We start from the raw sequence: 22,649 nt of genomic DNA on the forward strand, positions 1-22,649 counted from the left end.
AGTCAGCCCGTCAGATCCAGCAATCGATAAACTGAGCGTGCGTGACGTTGTTATATCTAGATAAGATGTCAGTTAAATCTTTTTGAAATATGTCGGACTATTGTATTTATATGCTTTTTGTGTATAACCGGTCTCTTTCTAACTATAAGCTTAAGCTTTTGGATTATATCTTCTCATGCGGTATCACAACCAGGTTTTGCTCTGGTTTATTTTGTGTGTGAATCTACCCCGTTCGTCTAGCTCCTCGTGTCATTTGTGATCCGTCTTGCACGTGATAGGGAATGTTGGAATACATCGCTTGACTTTGGATTCATATGCTTTTTTTGAGTTAGACTTTCTATCAAATCTCATCTAATTGGCAAAGGTCGTGCATGTGTTAAGTCTTCAAAGACGTCTCGCCACTGTACAATGTAAGACCTCTGTAGAGTGTAGAGAGTCCTACATATCTTCTCGGTGTGCCGAGAGTCTTTGGTAATGGCCATCTGTCGCATGTAGCCAATTGACAACAGGATACCACTGTCTGTCGGCCTCGACCCGACAGACCATTGAGGGATAACCATATAAGATGAAACACTCACCTTGCTTCTTCTAGCCAATCTCACTCTTCGATAGCAATAATTCCCCCCTCACAAGAACTAACTTGAGCATCGAGTGGGGGAGAATTATAAAAAAAAATTTAAATCTATTACAATTATTCTAATTCAATCTTAATTCTTTTGTTTGTTGCCAATTCAATCATAAGCATTTTACATTTGTGCCAAATTAGCCTATTCGGCTAATTTTGATTGGCCGGCCCCGATGTGAAACTACCAACTGACGTGGACTTTTTTAATTATATTATGAACTTTTATAAAAAAATTTCCTTTTCTTTTTCTGCTCTTTTTTTTTCCCAAGACCCTTGGGCCAAGACGCCCTCGCTGGCATTGGGCGGAGGCGGCGACAGCCTTGCTCACCCAGATACAAGAACCAACCTTAACCTGCATTTGTCGCGCGAATTGATCGCCGGAGTGGAGCTTTGTCCGATTTGGCAATTCCCAAGTTGTGCATCGACATAGGGATATTATTTGACGGGCTTAATTAATTATTCCCAGATGAATAGCATCGGAAAATCATTTACGGAGAGCATCTTTTCTTGCAGTTCGCTATTAATGCGTACTAGCGCACAAATATAAATGTTACTTCTTAAAGGTCGCAAGTTAAACACTACAAAAAAATAAGGATTTAGCCACGGAAAATTAGCAACGAAAAAAACATTCATCGTTATTTGTGATGAAAATAGCGGCTAAAAAATTTGTCGCTAATTAGCGATGAAAATAGTGATGAAAAAAAATTCGTCGCTAATTTGCGACGAAATTAGCGACGAAAAGTATATTACATATGTTGGTTTAGCGACGAAAACCACGTTCATCGCAAATTTTGCCATGAAAATGGAATTTTGTCGCTAAATTAGCAACAAAAAAAAAATTCATCGCTCAATTACAGATGTTGGTTTAACGATAAAAATCATGTTCGTCTCAAATTTTGCCACGAAAATGGAATTTCGTGGCTAAATTAGCCACACACAAAAAAATTCGTCGCTAAATTAGCGACGAAAACCATGTTCGTCGCACATTTTGCCACGAAAATGGAATTTTGTCGCTAATTTAGCGACAAAAAAAAAATTCATCGCTAAATTACAGATGTTGGTTTAGCGACGAAAACCACGTTCGTCGCAAATTTTGTCACGAAAATGGAATTTCGTCGCTAAATTAGCAACAAAAAAAAAAATTCATCGCTAAATTACGGATGTTGGTTTTGCAACGAAAACCACGTTCGTCGCAAATTTTGCCACGAAAATAGAATTTCGTTGCTAAATTAGCAACAACAACAACAAAAATCGTCACTAAATTACAAATGTTAGTTTAGCGATGAAAACCATGTTCGTCACAAATTTTGCCACAAAAATGGAATTTCTTTGCTAAATTAGCGACAAAAAAAAATTCGTCGCTAAATTAGCTATGAAAACCATGTTCGTCGCAACTTTTGCCACGAAAATGGAATTTCGTAGCTAAATTAGCGACAAAAAAAAAAATCGTCGCAAAATTTGCGATGAAAAAGTGATTCGTCGCTAAATTACAGATGTTGGTTTAGCAACGAAAACAAATTTTCGTAGCTAAATTAGCGACGAACACCAATTTTCGTTGCTAATTTTCCCTTCCCGCTCCTCTTAAAACATGGCGCTCCTGTTAAATTTTCCCTTCCCCGCTCGTGTCTATAAAGCTGCCCCGCCCCCCTTCTATCATTCCACTCACCACTCCCTCTCTCTTCTCTCCCTATTGGCAAAGAAAAACGCCCGTTGCTCTCCGAACTTTGGAGTCTCTCTCAACGTCTCTCCCAACCACCCCCGAAAGAAGCCATCTTTCTTGCACGAAACTTTGCTTTTATCACCCCCTTCAGCGGACTTTCTCGCTCTTTCCCTCCTCTATAAACACACTGTTGCGCGTTAAAATCCTTCGACAAGGTTTTGCTGGTTATGGGTTCTAGGCCCGGATCGACTATGGCCCAAAGAAGGTTGCTTGCGCGAGAATCTTTTATCGAACTTAATCCGTTCGTTTTCCAAAAAGGAGTTCTGGGTTAGTTTTGGACAGAAAGTGTCAAATGCAATAGATTTACACGGAAGGGCGCGTTACAAACGGGCTTTCGACAACTTCGATGGCCCAATGCGCAATAGTGACAGTATGTTGACAGACTTCGACGTGACCCTGGAATTGAATCGACAAGATCGTAGGACACAATGCTGGAATTCAATCGACAAAGACTTGGACAGGGAATTATAGGACACAATCTTCGGAATTGAATCGACGGTATTGGACGGGATGGGTGAAGGGTGCAACACCGGAATTTAATCGACGGTGCTGAACCTAACGAGCAGACGCCGGAATCTAATCGATGACACCTAACTCTGGATATGATACTCTTTGGAATTGAATCGACGACGGGAATCTCAAAGCTACAGCTAGGCTAGGCTAAAGGCTAAAGGTTAAGAGCTAAGAGCTAGTTTGATAATGCGGGTGTTTTGGATTTGTTGTGTTCTCGTATCTTTGCTATTGCGATGTATTTATAGGCAAGCTCTTTAGTAACCGCCGAGCGGTTTCTTCCTTTGGCCCCACGCTTTGCTTTTTTCCATAAGCCACGTGGAATGACGGTTTCCTAGTCTTCGCGCTTTTTCTTTTACCTCGTGGGATTACCGCCAACCGCTTTGATCGTGGCCTCCCTCCGCGCGCTTTTCTTGTTCTAGAAGGAAGTGGCGCCGGAATTTATCCCGACACGTGGCACCTTTCGATTGAAACGTTCCTTGCTTCGGTGTTTCTTCCCGTAGCCGATTATCGCTTCCTCACGTGCTTGTCACGAGTCTCTCTTGGTTTATTTTGAGTGTCAACATATGCCCCTTAAAAGATGTAAATCGAAGATTTACCTCTTTTAAAATATCTTCCTCTGGTTTGGTGATCTCCAACTGTACAAATGATGATTAAGCTCTCCTTTTGATCTCTTTTCCCGAAACGCAACATTTTCGACTTCGTACCGTCCACCGGCCCTTTTTCACCTTGCCTTTTAAGGATCTTAAAAAAGCTCCCAATTGTCGTCTTTCTTCATCAGCAGTTTTCCCTTAAACCCTAAACCCTTTTCTCTGAGCATTCCAAGCTTTCATGGCGACCGAAACTCCCGAGTTCCTTCCTCACCAACTCATCGCCCGCTTCGATGGGATCATTAATAGTGATGACGCTGATCATTGCTTTCTCAAGTTGTTGAACTCTCGACGAGAGCACGCCGGTCTCATTCTCGGGCCTAGTCTCCATGATCACCACCATATTCCATCATCTCTTTGGTCTTGCTTTCCAATGCGAGCTGATGAGCAGCTTCCCATTCAAGCTTCTTCGCTAAAGGACATTTGGTCCATGCCGGCTCAGCGATTTAGGAGTTTTCCGTCATTTGATGACGGGGCTTATACTTGGTTCCAAAGGCTTCAAGAGGATACTCCAACGGTTGGCCTCTGGGAAACAGCGCAAATCGGGACAGCACTTGAGGTCAGCATGTTGTCTCATGATTTGAATAGAGGTCTGCTAGGGTCCGTTACAAGCTTTTGGTCCTACTCCACTAATTGCTTCTTCTTCCCGTGGGGTCCTATGTCCGTAACCCTTCTAGATACTTTCGCCATAGCCGGGTCTCTCTCCTTATGGGGCCTCGATCAAGAATCTAGGAAAAACTAAGGATTGCCCCATTTCGACGATTCTCTTGCTTATGGGAAGTTCATCGATGCCCATAGTAAAACGTCCGGGGATGTTTCCCTCGAGGAACGAACAGCCTTCCTTCTTTTCTGTCTGTCGAAATATCTATTCTTTAGCCCAACACTCAAAGTGTCCAAGGACTATTACGATCTCGCCCTTCTTCTAGCAAAAGGGAATCTTGTTGCCCTTGGCCCTCTTGCTCTTGCATCTCTGTATAGGAGCGTTTCTTATGCCGCTCGGCTAATGTCGAATTCCGAAGAGGATGGTGTATTGTCGGGGCCGCTCTGGATTCTTCAATCTTGGATTGCATTTTACTTCCCTTTCATGTTTGAGAGCGTCCCTTCCTTCAATCCCAACATGGTTCCCTTGAAGCTTGGCATACGACTACTCCAAGCTATTCCCTTGAAGGTCCCCGGTGATGTTCGACCTTTTCGGTTCTTTCTTCGACAACTTCTATCTCTCGAGGCTGATCGAATAGATTTCTTTCCTTACCGTTCAGGTGAATTCGATTTTTGTTTTAACTCTCGAACCTCAAAACGGTTCAACCACCGTGATTTTTGGACATTTGTCCTCTTTCCTCGGGACCTTCCAATCAGGCTATGTCTCAAGGGAAGGTTCTATCCCGGTTTTGAACCATATTCCCCCAATACTGCGCTAGGCGGTTTGGCCTTCGACAAGCAGTACCCATGCCCATCCCTTATCTCATGGATTTCCCATCGATGGACAAGAAGATCTATAACATCAAGATTGATGGGCCGTTCACCTGCTGTGCCGAAATTACCACCATGATGCATCGGCGGTTTTCGTGGGATATCCCAACAATACTTCGCTCCAGCCCTGGCGTGACTTCCGAGTTTACAACCTGGTGGACGTCCTTTGCCTTCGAAAGCCCTTTCGAAGATGCCATCTCATCCATCCTCCAGAAAGCCGGATACAACCCTTCGGTCCCGCTTTGAAGAAAAATCGGGAAAAAGGGTGCCACCGAGCCCTTTCGATTGGTGGTCGCAAACGTCCGACGACCGTTTCAGGTGGGTTTTTTCTCCCTGGTCTTCGCAGTATTGCTGGCCCGAGGTGATTTTACTTTATTTTCGCCGTTAGGTGATGATTCTAACGACGGAGCTAATGAAGAGACGCTCACTTCTCTTAAACGGCGAAAGATGATAGCGAAGAAGAGCAAATCTCCGGTGGAATCTCCGATAGTCCCTCGGCCTGTCGAAGCGTCTTCAACTGTTTGTCCTGAAGATCCTTTGGTAGATCTTGATCCACCCACTGGGGTGTCTAGCAATATTGTCATTGCTGAGGATCTGTTTGCACCCGCGGCTCCTTCGCCTACTGAGCCTCAAGGGGAACCTATTTCGATGACCCTTGCTATTGTTCCGACCCCGATAGTCGAAGCTCCTTTGATAGCTGAAAGTTCCTCAACACCTGAAGATCCTTCACCTGCGAATATTATCCGGGATCTTCCTGCTGCTTCTCTTCTTCTGTCGCCCATCGAAGACGTTCAAGCTCATCCAACTGGCTCTTCTCGTTCTTTAGATCACCCGAGTATGCTCGAATCAAGCGGCTCACCCGACTCGGAGATTTTCAGCAACCGGGAATCATGTTATCTTGCTCCCTCGACCTTGTTCATTCAGGGGTAGCCTCTTTTGTTGACAACCCATCGAATATTCGAAACATCCAATCCGTGATGGAGTGGTCGGTCAAAGAGGAAATCAGCGCGAAGCTTCCTCAAGGCTTAGTCCGCCGGCCGAAAGCATTCTTGGAGCACTTTCCTACTCCCTTCATGCATTTTCGACAGTTGTCGGGACAAGGTGCTTGCTCGTCGAACTTTCCCGATCGGCTCTTTTCTCCCGGGTTCCGAGACCCAAGAGGCGAGGCAACTTGTAACTCAAGGAGAACAGGTCCCTTCAATCCGGCCGTCGACGAGCTTGCTCGCTTTAGATAAGAAGGAGGCTACCCCTGGAGCAACAAAGGCTGGTGATAGAGAGAGAACTAGAGGAGACTCGAAGTCGGCGATCGACAAGACTCTCTCGTCGATCCTCTATAGAAGATCAACTGAAAACGCTCGCGGCTTCGTTAGAAGAGAGGAAACGAGCCGATTGCGCTCGGGTTATGCGAGCGGAAGTAGACCGACGTCATACTAGGAATATGTACATAGATAAAAATAAGAAGTTTGAACGTTTACTCGTGAACCGCTTGAGGGAATCAAGGCGGCTTTGTATCCCGATTTTCGTCAATAAAATTTCCCCTTCTTTCTCCTTATTTCCCGTATTGCATTACGCCACGATCCATGTAATTGCCCACGTCCGAGTAAGCGCCATCACAACCCCGAGTCGGTTACTTCAAAATCCCTTATAAATAATGATTGCCTCCAAATGAACTCGCTATCAAGTTCACATGAGTACTTGCAGCTTCCACGCTTGTCGCGCTTCGACGCCTTCTCTCACAATGAGGCCAAAAGGGAACTTTCCTTATCCTTCATGGATCACCAACCCAAGAATGGTCACATAATTTTGGGTCCGCATTTCACAAGTTTGCCACCTCCCTCTTTCATCGATTAATTGCTTTCCCCGCTTCTCTCGAAGAAGTCTTACCCTTCGAGCAATCTATTATCTCGTGCCTCGCTTGGTCGTCGAGTAACTATAGATTTTCTTCATACCCAAGCTTCGACCATCGGTTTTACAACCGGTACAAACGATTAGAAGGAGAAGCGGCTACCACGTGGGCACAGGCCGGGATAGATGTCCTACTGTCCTTTTGCGGTACATTCATTGATCCTTCGGAGTATGGCCTCGTCGGTAGTTTGTGTTGCTTTTGGTCACCGTCATCGAACTGTTTCTTTTTGCCTATTGGTCCAGTGACCCCTACCCTTCTTGATATTTGGTTTCTAACTGGTCTTTCTCCATTTATCGATGGTGACCCTCAACCTCCGGACGACCAATTTTCCCTTGATATGTCCCGTTGCCTTGACCCGCCATATGGCGAATTCATGGATCGCCATGCTAAACCTTCGGGACCCATTCTTCTCGAGGAACATACAGCCTTCATTTTATGTTGGCTTTGCAAATATGTCTTTTGTCTCCCCACATGTCGAATTTCCTCGGAATTTCTTGATATGGCCTATGAACCGGCATGTGGTGTTGATGTTGGCCTAGGCCGAATGTTCCTGGTTGCATTATATCGGGGATTGTCGGATGCTCAATCTTCGCTGATGGATAATCATCTTGCCTCCTTTTCGGGTCCTTTATGGATTCTACACCATTGGGTCCGAGTGTACTTTCCTCATATGTTTTTTGATCAAGCGCTCACTTCGACGACTGAATCCTCGAAAAGGGGTGATGTACCCTTGGCGTTCAATCGGGCCCTTATTTGTGCCCCGACAATCTTACCGCTTTCGATGACTTCCTTACCGAACCGTTGTCTCTCACCGGTTTGATTTCTCCAGGCCGCACGTCGATAATGATATCTATAGTTCTTCCAGTGCAGATCCCGATTCTTGTCTTTTCCGGATGAGCGTGTTAGCCCCGGCTGACTTAGCTATGAATTTGTCCGGTGGGGGCAAATTCTCATCAGGACTTGAGATTTATAATCCTCATTATTGTGCTCGCCGATTCGGGCTTACTCGGGGGATCCCAATGCCGGTGGTGTATTCCATGAATTTCCCTTTCTCCGGCCGCAAGAAAGAGGTAACCGACATGATGGGCCATATCGAAGTTGTTCATGCCGCTCTCGGGCGCTTTGTATTTGTCCGCTTCTCTGACCATCCTTGTAGCACCTCATTTTTCGACAAGTGGTGGCTCTCCTATCGCTCCTCTTTGTTCTCAACCGGTGCAATGGACGTTCTCTCGAAAGTCCGTCGACACTCATTGGGCTTATTGCATCCTCTAAGAAGACCCGCTTCTTTCATTATTCCGAGCATTATACTTAAACAACCAATTGATGAAGGTAAACCCTCTGTTGTTTTAAGCAATCTGATAATGAAAGTGAGTACTCCCTGCATTCTTGCTTGATGTAATTATTGATCCGATTTTCTTCCCGGATGATTCACCGGCTTCTGATGGCCGCACGGATGACTTACCCAACAAATCGTGGGTTGTTCACATGAACATGGCGAGTGCCTCTACCGGCCCATCGAATACTCTTCGCTGCGACTATTCATACCTTCGCGGCAAGTGGTCACGCTTGCATGACTTACTAGGAGGAGGATATGCCTACATATGTAACCAAGCGTCGATCGAGGATGAGATCAAAGCTCTCCTTGCTTTTTTGGCCCATTTGCCCTATCCGGTCCAATGTCGTGCCCTTGGATTTGCCATTAATGAACTTTTCCTCACATTTAGCTCGACTTTACGGTCCTTCAGGATAAGGCGGCGTGAACTAGCGATTATCGACAAGTTGGAAACAGATTCCCTTCTTGCCGACAATGAGCCGGCTTATCGACGTAGTGTTCTTGATACCCTGGAAAGTGACGGTTGTACCACCCCGCAAGTACTATCTGCACAATTGAAGGCAATCAAACAGCAAGAGGCAATTTGCGAATCATTGCACCTTGATATGATGCAAGCCGGTCATCGAAAGGAGGCAATTGTTGACGCCAACCGCAACAGTGAAATGCTACTTCATAGTTTCGTCTTGAGTGTTGAACAAAGACGTATTGTAGTCCATTGTTGCTAGTTCCATATTAATGCCACCTGTCCTTATCATCTTGTTCTATCATTGAACCGCCGGTCTTAGTGTCAATTCTCCAAAGTTCATCATGACGCGATCTTCTCGGGATCACCCTTTTTCCATGCGGCATTTAATGAAAGGCGTCGTTTCCGATTTCTTCTTTTGAATTCAAATCGTCATGACGGTTCGTCAAGGTTAATAGCCAGCGGAAAACCCGCTACTTGCGCCATTATGGTTGCTTATGTGTTTCACCAATCGCGATATATCTTCTCGCCTCGATAACCGTCCACTATCCTTTCTTGCCTCGATCGTCGGAAGGTCGTGGGCGGATACTCAGCATCGTGGGGCGAACCGTTCCTTGGCCTTCATCTATAAATAGGGTTACTTGCCCGGAGTGCGTCTTCATCCAAACCCTTCTGTCCTTTGATTCTTAGAGAAAACTTCCTCAAAGCCTTAATGGAGCGTGCTTCTTCTTCTTCGGCTTCGTCTCCCCCTACATACTTCAGCCGTGAGTTCTCGGCTATCCGGAGGGAGATTATCTCCCTTCTGAGTTACACCTACACCATGCTGGTGGTGAAACCGCGAGCCCTCGATAAACTTCACAACCTCGCTCAACCGTTCTGCACCTCAAAATCTTCCCTCCGACCATCCGTTCCGGTCGGACTACGAAGAGTTTGTCATGCTCTTCGACTACGGGCTGGATAAGTTTCTACGGAATCCGGCAATCATGTCTCAGCATGATCTCACCGAACATGAAGTTTGGTGTAAGATCGAAGAGATTGAGAACGGAGAAGTGGTGCACAAGGAACTCTGCAACGTCCAAGAAGCTCTCCATGCCTCTCATGCTAGCGTCCTTCAACTTCGGAACATTGTTTCCAACCGCCCGACTACCGGCCAGTGACACTCGCGAAGGCCTCTGAAGGAAATTGAGCAACGGGAACATGAACCGGCTGAAGCCTGTGAGACCCGTTCCTTGGCTTCCATAGGGCCCTCTTTGGAGGGTTTGAAGGCCATGTTGGACTCTACCAATGGTCTTCGGCAGGGTCAGAAAGAGCACCTTCAGCGGTTGGAGGGCGAGAAGGACAGGCTGGAAGCGGCACTGGAAGAGTTGGCTGAAGCCCATCACCGCGTGCGGGAAGAGAACGCCAAGTTGGAGTGCCGGCTACGTGGCTTCGTGGTTCGTTTCGGGGAGCACTTCCAGTGAAGGTTTGCTGGGGCGAGCGGAAGAGAGAGAGGAAGGAAGAGAGAAAGAGAGAGAAAGAGAAAAGGGGGGAAAAGAGAGAGAGTGAGAGATGTATTGAAATTTTATGAATGAATTGGATTTTCTCACTCCTTGTCCTCTAACGCTTCCTGCATTTCCCACATCGATGGATGGAACTTTTTTAAATACTTCCCGTTGATTGAGCGTTGTAGTTCTCTTCCATCAATTTCCATTACTCGATATGCATTTTCTGGGAGGGCGTCTACTATCAAGTATGGTACTTCCCACTTCGACGACCATTTGCCGAATTTTTCGCTGTCCAGGTTCATAGGCAAAGTAGTCTTCCACACCAAGTCTCCCACGTCGAAACGCTTGGCTTTCACGTGTTTGTTGTAAGCCTTGACAACTCTTCGCTTCTGAGCCATCAATTTTTCCAGTCTTGTGGCTCGGTTTTCTCCCAATTCATCAATATTGGTGTACATCATTTCATCGTATTGCTCTTTAGCCATACCATCCTGGAGTTTTACTCTCAATGATTGCACAGTAATCTCCAGGGGTAACACAGCCTCTTGTCCATATGTTAGCATGTAGGGAGTGACCCCAGTGCTTGATCTTTTGGAAGTTCGATAAGCCCATAACACCGTTGACAACAATGAGTCCCATTCCCTTGGGTTGTCCTCCAAATGCTTTTTAATCAATCCGATGATTATTTTGTTGGAGGCTTCTACTTGGCCATTAGCTTGAGCGTAATAGGGCGTCGAATGAATCATCTTGATACCCCTCGACTTAGCAAAGTCTCGTATTTCTTGGCTTGTGAAGACCGTCCCTTGGTCGGCGGTGATAGTCTCCGGAATTCCAAATCGATGAATAATTCGCTCTTCGATGAACTCCCTAACCGTTTTTTGTGTCACGCTTTTATATGACGCCGCTTCAACCCATTTTGTGAAGTAATCTGTGGCTACTAAAATGAAACTGTGCTTCTTCGACGAGGGAGGATAAATTTTCCCTATTATGTCCATTGCCCAACCTCGAAATGGTCATGGCTTAATAATTGGGTTCATCGGTGCGGCGGTACTTCTTTGGATTGGTCCATGCCTTTGGCACGATTGACACCCCTTCGCGTAATCCATGCGGTCTTGGGTGATTGTTGGCCAAAAATACCCATGTCGTCTTAACAACCACTTTGTTTTCAATCCAGGCTGATGTGCACCACGGATCCCTTCATGGACTTCCGTCATGACTAGCATTGCTTCCTCCCGCCCTAAGCACTTGAGAAGCGGTCCGTCGGTTGTCTTTCGATACAATTCGTTGTCGATCAACAAATATTTTAAGGCTTTCCTTTTGAAGTCCCTACTGCCAGAACACGGGTTCTTCAAGTAGTTTACCAAAGGGGTTCTCCAATCTTGTTGGCCGCTGGTTTCTCCCGAGCTTTCGGATCGCTTAATCATCATTACCCGGGCATCTATTGATGGTAAGGTTCTTACTTGAGTAATGATGTGGTCCGCTAATTCCTTCGATATACGATATCCCGACGCCATCCGAGCCAATTCATTAGCCTCTGAATTTTCACTCCTCTTGACATGGATTAGCTCGTATTCGACGAACTTCGACAACAATTCTTTTGCCAGGTGGTGATGCCTAATAATGTTTTCATTCAAATATTGATACTCACCATTTAGTTGTTTGATCACCAACTGAGAATAGCCCTTCACTTTAATTGACCCGACCCCCATGTCAATTAAAACATTCAGACCCACGATCGGGGCTTCATATTCGGCTTGATTATTTGAGCATTCAAAGTCAAGCCTGAATATGAGTTTTGTTTTCTGTCGAAAAGGTGATATGACCATGATTCCTGCGCCCGCTGAACCGGATGCCACCGACCCATCGAAATATAATATCCAAGGCGCAATACCCAGATAATTTTCATCATCCTCGACTTTTAAACTTGAAGGGTATTCGGTAATGAAATCGGATATTGCCTGCCCTTTTATCGCTTTGAGCGGCACATAAATCGGATCGATTTCTATTAGAGTAAACGCCCATTTTGCAATTCGGCCCCTAATGATTGGCCTGGACAACATGTACTTAATCACGTCTATTTTACAAATTACATGTACCGTAGTCGGCAACATATAATGTCGTAATTTTGTACAGGCGTAGTACGGTGATAAACATAGTTTTTCGATGGACGTGTATCTTGTCTCGGCATCGTTGAGCATCCTACTTAGGTAGTATACGGCCTGCTCTTTCCCTTCGTCGTTTTCTTGAGCCAGCATACTCCCGATCGTTGTATCGGCGGCCGATAAATACAACTTTAAAGGCCGTCCCGCCTTTGGTGGCGTCAACACTGGTGGCTTGATGAGATACTCTTTTAACCTGTCGAAAGCCACGTGATGTTTTTCTTCCCACATAAACTCTCGCTCATTCTTCAATTTGAGCAACGGGGAGAAAACTTCGATTTTTCCCGAGAGGTTAGCTATAAAACGCCGCAAGAAATTTAATTTCCCGATTAACATTTGCAGCTGTTTTTTATTATCGGGAGATGGCAATTCTGAAATAGCCTTAGCTTTGTTCATATCTACTTCTATACCTCTCTGATGAACCAAAAAGCCAAGAAAGTTGCCAGCTTTTATCCCGAAAGCGCATTTCAAAGGGTTCATTTTTAACTTAAATTTGCGCATTCTCTCAAAAACTTGCTCTAAGTGGTCCGGATGACTTACCGGGTCTGTCTTGACGATGACGTCATCGATGTAGACCTCCATAAACTCCCCAATCATATCGTGGAAGATATAATTCATTGCCCTTTGATACGTAGCACCAGCATTCTTCAAACCGAAAGGCATGACGACCCATTCGAACGTACCAATAGCCCCGGGGCATCTAAATGCTGTCTTGTGAACATCCTCCGTTGCTATGAATACTCGATTGTACCCGGAATGCCCGTCCATGAGAGACATTATTTCGTTATTGGATGCCGAATCGATCAACATATCGGCGATGGGCATCTGGTACTCGTCTTTAGGGGTGGCCGCATTAATGTCTCGGAAATCAATGCACACTCGGAGTTTGCCGTTCTTCTTCTTGACAGGCACGATATTTGACAACCATTCGACATACCTTGCTGGTCTTATGAATCCGGCTGAAAGGAGACGCTCGATTTCCTCCTTAACTTTAAGGATCACTTCGGGAGCGAATCTTCTAGCGGCTGTTGGTGTGGTCGAAATCCTCTTTTAATTGGTAATCGATGCTCAACTATGCTCCTCGAGAGTCCAGGCATCTCATGGTAATTCCGAGCAAAGCAATCCTTATATTTTTTCAATAGGTTTACCATTTGAATCTTGTATCTACGATCGAGTAGTTGGCTCACATAAGTAGGTTGAGGACAGGCCTCATCTCCGAGATTGACCTCTTCCAATGGGTCTTGAGCTTGAATTACCTTGTCGTCCTCCTTAATTGGTGAATCTTCAAAATCTAAAATGCCGTCTGCAAGCTGTCGGGCTTGATCGCTTTGCTCGGCCCAGTAGGCCGCATACCTCTCGGCGAGGTTTTGCGCAAATGACCGACTTTCCATCGGAAAGGCGGTCGATCGGTTCCACCGGTTCCTTTCTTGGGATCCATTCGGTACTCCCTTTGTCGAAACGGCAGAATGCAATATCTCTTGGGTCCACTTCGGGCGGCTTAGATATGCGAAGGCAATCATCCAGCATCACTTTGTCCCGCCGGATATACGGGTCCAGGTAACACAAGTCTGGGGATTTGCTTTTACATATTCCACTTTGTCCCCATTCCAAAATGCTAGCATTCGGTGAAGTGTCGATGGGACACATTGGTTTCCATGTATCCAATCTCGTCCCAACAGCAAGTTATAAGATCCGTCGGCGTCGACAACGCAGAAAGACGTCCTCGATGTTTTAGATCCGACGGTCGGGTCAGCGACATATACTCCCTTTACTTGAGTAATTTCGCCGGTGAAATCGGATAACTGTATATTCGATGGGATTATTTCATCATCATTCCTCCCGATTTTCTTGAAGAAGCGGTATGGAATGAGATTTAACGTTGAACCGCCATCCACGGGAACTTTCATTACCGGCCGCCCGTTGATCTTGGCATTTATATTGAGCGACCTCAAGTGATTCGAGAGATCCTCCATGGGTTTCCTGAATTCCATGGTCTCTTCATCGCTGAAGCAAAACCGAGCCCCTTCCTTTTCTTGCGTCGTTTCTTTATAGCCGCCGTCAGCTGAGGTCGACTCGAGTTGAAACTCGTGTGGTAACTTAACTCGTACCATACATGAGCTTAGGGGGAAACCCGACCTGTTAGCAGGGGTTTTAAATCGAGATTTGGATGCGGATGTTTTACGTGTCTTTGTACCCTTGTCCTCTTTTTCTTGAGTTGGGTGTGTCTCTTCGGGTCGTCGTCGCCAAACCAGATTTCTCGGCCTCCGCAGTTTGGTGTGGTTAGGAGCTGCTGCCATCGAGTCATGACCGGTTGGAATCTCCTTTTGCCGTAGTATGCGGACCCTGTTCTTTCTTTGCACCCTTCTCTTCCGAGTTCGGGTCAAAATTTTCTCCTTTTCTTGGTCTTCCGTCACCTCATACCATGACCCTTCTACGGGGTTGCTTGGTATCTTAAGAGTGCGTCGACGATGTGGCTCATGAAGGCCTTGTCGAAAATCTCTGTCGAACTCCTTTCCCCATCCATAGTGGACTCTTTCCTGGGGATGTGGGGTCGATGGACCATAGCTTACGTAATAATCAAACTTGCCACTTGGCTCACCTAAAGTACCAATTGTAGGGTCCCCTTCATCGTATCTCTGCTTAAACGACTTATAAACTCTCCGATGATTGGAACTTCTTCGAGGTCCGGCACTTTCGGTGTGAAAAGGCGTCCTATTGCTATGACTAGTTTGACCGCTCTTTTGGTACCCTTCCTCGGGTGTACTATTGTTTTCCAATTTTCGCCTGCAATAAGCGCATAAATTTGTTGACGTATGGCTTTTACTCGATTGCTTTAAAGATACCATTCCAGTCATCACTGGAAAAGGATCCGCGTCTACATCCATCGGGGGTTTCCCTTTGTCTTCAGCAAATCTGATCTTTCCTTGTCGAATCGCTTCCCGAATGTTCTTTTTAAGGACTAGACAATCCGATGTGTTATGGCTCCATGAGTGATGCCATTTGCAATACTTCTTCCCCGCTAATTCTTCTTTGGACGGTATCTTACGCCCTTCAGTCAGCCTGATTTGTCCGTCGGCCAGCAATATGTCGAAAATTTCTTCCGCCCGATTCGCATCGAATGAATAATACACTGCTTCTTTTGCTTTAGCCATTATAGTTGACTTCTCTTTCATCCTTGCTGGCTTCGGTGCTTGGCAAGTGTATGGCTTGTCGATGGTTAATTGGGCGACGGCCACTTCGACGGGCTCCGTTGATTCTTCGTCGAAATCGGGTGGCTCGACAAAACTTACATCTCCTCTTCGGGTGTGCCTTTTGTCTTTTTCCTTGAGCAGACTTTCGTGCTTTGTTGCCATCGTGGATAATTCGAATAGATCCGCACATGGATGACCCACCATCCTATCTCGTATTTCGAATTTCAACCCGTTGAAAGCGAACTCGGCGAATGTTTTTTCGGTAAAGGAACTAAACATTTGTTCCTAGCCCGTTTAAACCTTGCAACAAACTGGTCGACCGTCTCGTTTGTCATTTGCTTCATCGTCGACAAATCTGCTACTGACAAGTTTGACACCGCTCTTTGAAAGCGGCCATGAAACAAACGCTCCATCCGTTCCCATGTCAACACCGAATTGGGTGGTAATGCAGTATACCATGTAAATGCTATTTTCGACAAGGATAATGGAAAGAGCCTTAATTTCCAGTGATCCGCATGTGTAGCATCCCCACATAGTGCTAGAAAACGGTTGATATGTTCATACGTGGACTGATCATCCTCCCCAGTAAAAAGTGTGAACTCGGGTATTTTAAACCCTCTTGGATATGGGATCGTATCCATCCAATCCGGGTATGGTTTTCGGTAAACATTAGCCCGGTATCCTACCATTGGGTCAATGTATACGGGTGCCTGGTCAAACACTGGCTGATGGTAGCGCGGTTGATATGGCATTTGATATCCAGGTTGTGGAGGATGATATATGGGTTGCACAACGGGTGAAACATCGGCTCAGGACCTGGTGGTTGAAAGGCACGATTCATCTCGCGATATCCGGGTCGTATGGCCTGGTATCCATGTTGTCCTTGCCCCCTGGCTTGGGGTAATTGATCTTGCCCCCTAGCTCGCCATTGCCCCCTAAAGGGTATTGCCCCCTGATTTTCGACAATCATGGGTACCGGTTGTTCATTGATAGGGACAGGGTTATGTTGGGCAGCTACTTCCCGACGAGCAATATTCTCGTCTTGTCGAACGGGGTGTCCCGGAAGCATAACAGTATCCGCAGTATATCTTGTCGAATAGGATGTCTAGGGAACATACCGTGTCTCGCATTTACCGGGGTCCGGGTTCGTTGGCCCGTAACGCCTCTCCTCGTTGCGAGAATCCGCGGAGGTGCTAAAGGCTAAGTATTACGCCCCCGCAAGGCCTATATTTGGCGGTGTTGTTCTTGGTAAACCGCCACTTGCTGCTGGTACGAAACCATTCCCTTCCCGAGCATGAGGTGGGTTAATTGTAATCCCATGTTGTCTCGCAGCACATTCGTGATACGTGTTGATGATTAATGGCCCGACAACCTCGGTCATCCGTTGTACCATGTGATCGGCAAACTCGTTCTGGACTTCTTCGATGGTCCGCCTTATCGATGTTAGCATGACATGCGTCATTTCAGGATTTCTCCTTGGCTCCTCAACGTTACGTCGAGAGACCTCGACGTCCTCTTGATGGGCCGTGGATGACTCCATTCGTTGTATTTCTTCCTGGGGCTCGTCTCCACCACCGTCTATGTTGTTACGTCCTCGCGTGCGTGGCATAGCACTTCTCTCGAACCGACACCAAAGGTCCCACTAGGCGTGCCAAAAAAGATTGTTGCGCGTTAAAATCCTTCGACAAGGTTTTCTTGGTTATGGGTTCTAGGCCCAGATCGACTATGGCCCAAAGAAGGTTGCTTGCGCGAGAATCTTTTATCGAACTTAATCCGTTCGTTTTCCAAAAAGGAGTTCTAGGTCGGTTTTGGACAGAGAGTGTCAAATGCAATAGATTTACACAGAAGGGCGCGTTACAAATGGGCTTTCGACAACTTCGACGGCCCAATGCGCAATAGTGACAGTATGTTGACGGACTTCGACGTGACCACTGGAATTGAATCGACAGGATCGTAGGACACAATGCTTTGGAATTCAATCGACAAGACCTTGGACGGGGAATTATAGGACACAACACTGGAATTGAATCGACGGTATTGGACGGGATGGGTGAAGGGTGCAACACCGGAATTTAATCGACGGCATCTTGAACCCTAACGAGCGTAGCTGGAATCTAATCGACGACACCTAACTCTGGATATGATACTCGCCGGAATTGAATCGACGACGGGAATCTCAAAGCTACGACTAGGCTAGGCTAAAGGCTAAAGGTTAAGAGCTAAGAGCTAGTTTGATAATGCAGGTGTTTTGGATTTGTTGTGTTCCTGTATCTTTGCTATTGCGATGTATTTATAGGCAAGCTCTTTAGTAACCGCCGAGCGGTTTCTTCCTTTGGCCCCACGCTTTGCTTTTTTCCATAAGCCACGTGGAATGACGGTTTCCTAGTCTTCGCGCCTTTTCTTTTACCTCGTGGGGATTACCGCCAACCGCTTTGATCGTGGCCTCCCTCCGCGCGCTTTTCTTGTTCTAGAAGGAAGTGGCGCCGGAATTTATCCCGACACGTGGCACCTTTCTGATTGAAACGTTCCTTGCTTCGGTGTTTCTTCCCGTAGCCGATTATCGCTTCCTCACGTGCTTGTCACGAGTCTCTCTTGGTTTATTTTGAGTGTCAACACACACACACCCTCTCTCTCTCTCTCTCTCTCAACCCATCACTAGTTTTACTCCCTCTTTCTAGAACCCAAGAACAGCCTCGGCCCTAGCTTCCCATGCCACCGCCACGCATACCCTCTTGGAGAGACCCTTCATTTCCTCGAGGCCGCTCCAAAGTTCACGGCTTTCAGCCTCCGGGATCCCAAGGGCCGGATCCTTGAAGGCCCTCCGGGTGAAGTGCTCCGTCACCGCGGCGGGCGCTGTGTAGCTACGAAAAACGAAAAAACTTTACTAATACGAAAAAATGACTTTTTTGCGACGAATTTAGCCACGAAAAGTTTGGCAAAATTCGTCACTAATTGATTTTTGCGACGAATTTTGTCACAAAAAAAATTCGTGGCTACCACGGCATCGCAAAATTTAGCTTTTCGTCGGTAAATTTAGCTACGAAAATTCTAATTCGTCGCTAAATTTTAGTGACGAAAACACATTTCGTCGCTAAATTTAGCGACAAAAATTTTATTTCGTCGCTAAATTTAGCGACAAACTTAGCTACAAAATGTATTTTCGTCGGTAAATTTAGCGACGAAAATTCAAATTTTTGTCTCTAAATTTTGCGACGCCGGATTAGCGACGAATTTTTTTTCGTGGCAAAATTCGTCGCAAAAATCAATTAGCGATGGATTATGCTGAATTTTTTGTGGCAAAATTCGTCGCTAAAATGTCGTTTTTTTGTAGTGAAAGTAACCGTTTTGCACATACAATAATTCCATCTTCTTGGTCCCCCGACATCTCACTATGCCGATGGATGACGTCGGCTTGCTCAAACGGGTAAGCTAAGTATTTTCCTTGCGCTACTACGTATGTATGTACATAATAAAGAGAGAGAGAGAGAGAGAGAGAGAGAGAGTAGTCGAAGGTCGGTCGTTGACTAGATCCATAGCAAATCAAAAGACATGCTGTAAAACATTTTTCAAAGGAAGTTATTTTCGAAGAATGGTTTGATTTTTGCAAATTTGGTTGTCGCCGTTATGATATTGTCATAGAAAAAGTCTGTAACATAGTTTTAAGGAAAAAGACTTAGAATACAGCCCTCGATCTAAGGTCCGGGCAGTCGAAACCCAAGTCCGAGAGCAAGAAGAAGTTGATAGACCCCGGTCCGAGCACCAAGGACCTAGGGTCCAAGCCGCGAGGACTTGGAGTCCGTTAGGATTCGACGCACAATCACAATAAAGTAAATCGCAAAAAAAGCGAGAAAAAGAAATCGAGATACAATATTTTATCCCGATTCACCCTTAAACTAGGGTTGCGTCCAGGAGAGGATTGCACAATAATTAGCACCTTGCACATCTCATTATATCACTTAGTTACAAACGAAAAAGAGCATATATAGCAGTAATTATTTACGGGTCCAAGCCCAAATTTCTAAAGAAAAATTGTGCGCTCAAATTATAAAAGCTCTCTAGTATCTAAGGGGCTGCCCCTTCGGACCCCCCACCCACTCAACATGGAGCTTGACCCACTTACGTTCCTGTTGATCGAAAGTATGAACCATATCTTAACAGAGTCTAGGAAGCAAGGACCCAATAGAGTTTAGGCAACAAGGACCTTGAATCCAAATGGTGGGGACCCGACCGAGGTTGGGGCCGACAGCCTAATTCCAAGGCTTGAGAGACCCTGTTTAGGCGTTGAGGTTCGATCTGACCTTGCGCTGCTGGAGGTTGTATTCTAAAAAATAATTTCTGGTTGTCAAAGAAAAAAGAAAGTCAATTAACCATAAATTTTTCGTTGACTATTAGAAAAAGAAAAAAGATATTCAACTCGTTTTCTCGGCATTTCCAAGCGATCACCAATCACGAAAAGTGGAAGAAACTATTTTCCAACCGATTCGTTGCAAGACTTCGCTGGCATAACAGTTTTTGGGCTACCGTTGGAATAACAATATGTTATAAGCCTTAAATTTTTTAAAAAGTGAAGTCCACAGTATGTGTTTTTTTTTTTGCAATTCAAAATAGGCAGTTAGTCTTACAATCACTCAAACACGGTTATATAGTCAATTCTTTAAATTTTGGGGCCGAGTCCCTGTTATCTTAGGTGACAAGTTTTTTCGCTAGGGAAGTCCGTATAGGCTAATAACTATAAGATGGCCGTGGACCGTGGTGGCACCGGTCTTATCACGAGAAACGCGTCCCGTCCCAAGCAAGCCTCGCAGGTCAGCCGAGACTCGTCTCCCAAAAAAAAAAAAAAAAAAGAGTTTCCGTACCAAGACAAGTCAGACAACGACGAATCGATCCCCAACCGAACCCATCTCTCCTTAAATTGAGAAAATCATTGCCTCATCACGCTCCCTCCTCTCCTCATTCTCTCTCCCTCCCTCTCTTTCAAATCACCCCCCAACCAGAAACCATCTCTCTCTCTCTCTCTCTCTCTAAAAATGGAGAATCGCCTGAAGCTTCGCATCTCCCGCATGTTCCACTCCTCGTTCGGCTCTTGCAAGCCCCGACCAGCCGCCGCACTGTCCGACGTCGTCGAAAGCTCCCGCCTCGTCGACCAGCAGTCCCGCCGGAGCTTCCGCTCCGATCCCACCGAGCCCCTCTTGCCCCACAAGCCTCGCCGCCCTCCTCCCTCCATCTGCAGACCCCAAGAGAACCAGCCCGCCGTCGACGACGCCTGCATCGTGCCCGCCAAGGCCGCCCGCGATCGCCCCCGGCAGAAGTTGTCGGGCCGCGACCTCCGCAACGGTCGCTTCTGCCCCCCGACCTCCCCCGTCTCGCCCCTGGTCCGCCCGTTCCCCGGCGGCTTCAGGGACGAGTATTACCACTGGCATCTTCATCCCCATCGTGGCCGTCGCGGCGGGTTTGAAGAATGTCGCAAGAAGAACGTGATCAAGAAGACCAAGAGCAACAGCAAGAAGGGTAGTGGCAATGCTACTGCTGCTACGTGTCCTCTGAGCTTGAGCTCGTCCTCGCTGAGCACTTACTACGACGGCGACCTGTTCAGCAGCGACGACGAGCGAGAAGACGACGGGACGGAGACCCTGTTCTCTTCCCGGAGCCTCTCCTCCGATTCTTCCGAGTCTCAGCGCCACAGCCGCCTCATCCGGAGGCCGAGCTCTCGCCGAAGGCGGAGGAGGAGGAGAGCGACGGGTGCGGACGTCATGCCTTTGGGCAAGAACGACGACGGCAACATGAAGGGGAGCTTCGCCGTCGTGAAGAGGTCGAGCGACCCGTACGGCGACTTCAGGACGTCGATGGTGGAGATGATCGTGGAGAGGCAGATGTTCTCGGCCAAGGACCTAGAGAGGCTCCTGAACTGCTTCCTCTCCCTCAACTCCCACCACCATCACAAGATCATCGTCCAAGTGTTCACCGAGATCTACGAGGCTCTGTTTTCAAACTGGTGTTGAGAAAAACAGAGTGCCTCTTACTTACTCTGCTTCTCCTCTGGTTTTTTCTTTTTTCCCTTCCTTCCCCTGCAGTTCTCTGCTAGTTTAGTGTTGTTATTAGACGTTCCTAACTGAAATTGACTGAACTAATGAATCGAATGATCTCTGTTCACGTTTCCCATTATCGCTTGCTTCAGGTTCTCTGTTTCGGAGGGTCGTGTGTGTGGATGGAGTGAAGCGCATTACCCTGTATCTTTTGCTCTGTTTGGTGGGTGATGCATGTGATCATACAGTTATGAGGAGCTGTTCGAGAGAGGCCAAAAAAAAAAAAAGGTGGTGATGACATTGATTTGATGGTCCGTGAATGGATAAAAGACTACCTAAATTTTTTTTTCTTGCATTTCTCCTTTTGTATTTTCTTGACGAGAAATCCCTGACAATTTAGGATCGAGAGAATCCGAGAAATTTTTGAAAAAGATTGGCGAAACAAAGGAAAATAAATGCAAAGGACATCGCCATAATTTCATATTAAAGCATCTCGTGTCGCTTATTTATATATGATCTCTTTCCATCTATTAACTTAAATTTTTTCTTTATTTTGCTGAATAAGTTATGTTTCCATCAACTTCTTTCTAGAAAAGCAAGACTAAAGACATTAGGGTTAATATCTCTTGCATTATTCTTCTTACAAATATGTCTGTTTTGATTTTGGAATTTAGAACTAAAGTTGGAGGGACAAGGGCATTTTTTTTTTTTTGGGTGGAGTTTCTTTTTCACACAAATGGCACAAAAATAATGGGAAAAAGGCGTGACATTTCCAAAAGGTGGGGGAGCTCAGTGTCATATGGTAAGACAAAAAGGACGTCACCCTTTTTGAAAGTTTCTGCTATTGGATTTGTCAAACCAAGTAGAAAAAAAGAGGGGACAAAAGTTTCAATTTGAATCTCGGGATGAGAAGAAGAACATTTGACCAAACTAGATTTGTGCGTGTCGGAGTGAAACTATTGTCTTGTTTCCAACCACTAAGCATTCGACCTAGTTGAGCTCAAATTGATTCGGTATAATGCGATTTTTCAACCCTTGATTTCCATATCACACGGGAACAATCATTGCATCAAGAAATTGGAAATCGACTTGTTCGGCATCTGCCGATCCAATGTACG

General features: G+C 46.0%; 1 protein-coding gene across 1 annotated transcript; it reads left to right on the forward strand.

The window, feature by feature from the left end:
- The first annotated feature begins 20,451 nt into the window (after positions 1-20,451).
- Positions 20,452-21,664, forward strand: LOC115740740 (transcription repressor OFP8-like). Its single transcript, XM_030674322.2, has one exon. The coding sequence runs from the start codon at positions 20,536-20,538 to the stop codon at positions 21,505-21,507; it is 972 nt and encodes a 323-aa protein (XP_030530182.2). The 5' UTR covers positions 20,452-20,535; the 3' UTR covers positions 21,508-21,664.
- The last annotated feature ends 985 nt before the right edge of the window (positions 21,665-22,649 follow it).

The sequence above is a fragment of the Rhodamnia argentea genome, chromosome 4 (assembly GCF_020921035.1).
Source record: "Rhodamnia argentea isolate NSW1041297 chromosome 4, ASM2092103v1, whole genome shotgun sequence".
Classification (NCBI taxonomy): Eukaryota; Viridiplantae; Streptophyta; class Magnoliopsida; order Myrtales; family Myrtaceae; genus Rhodamnia; species Rhodamnia argentea.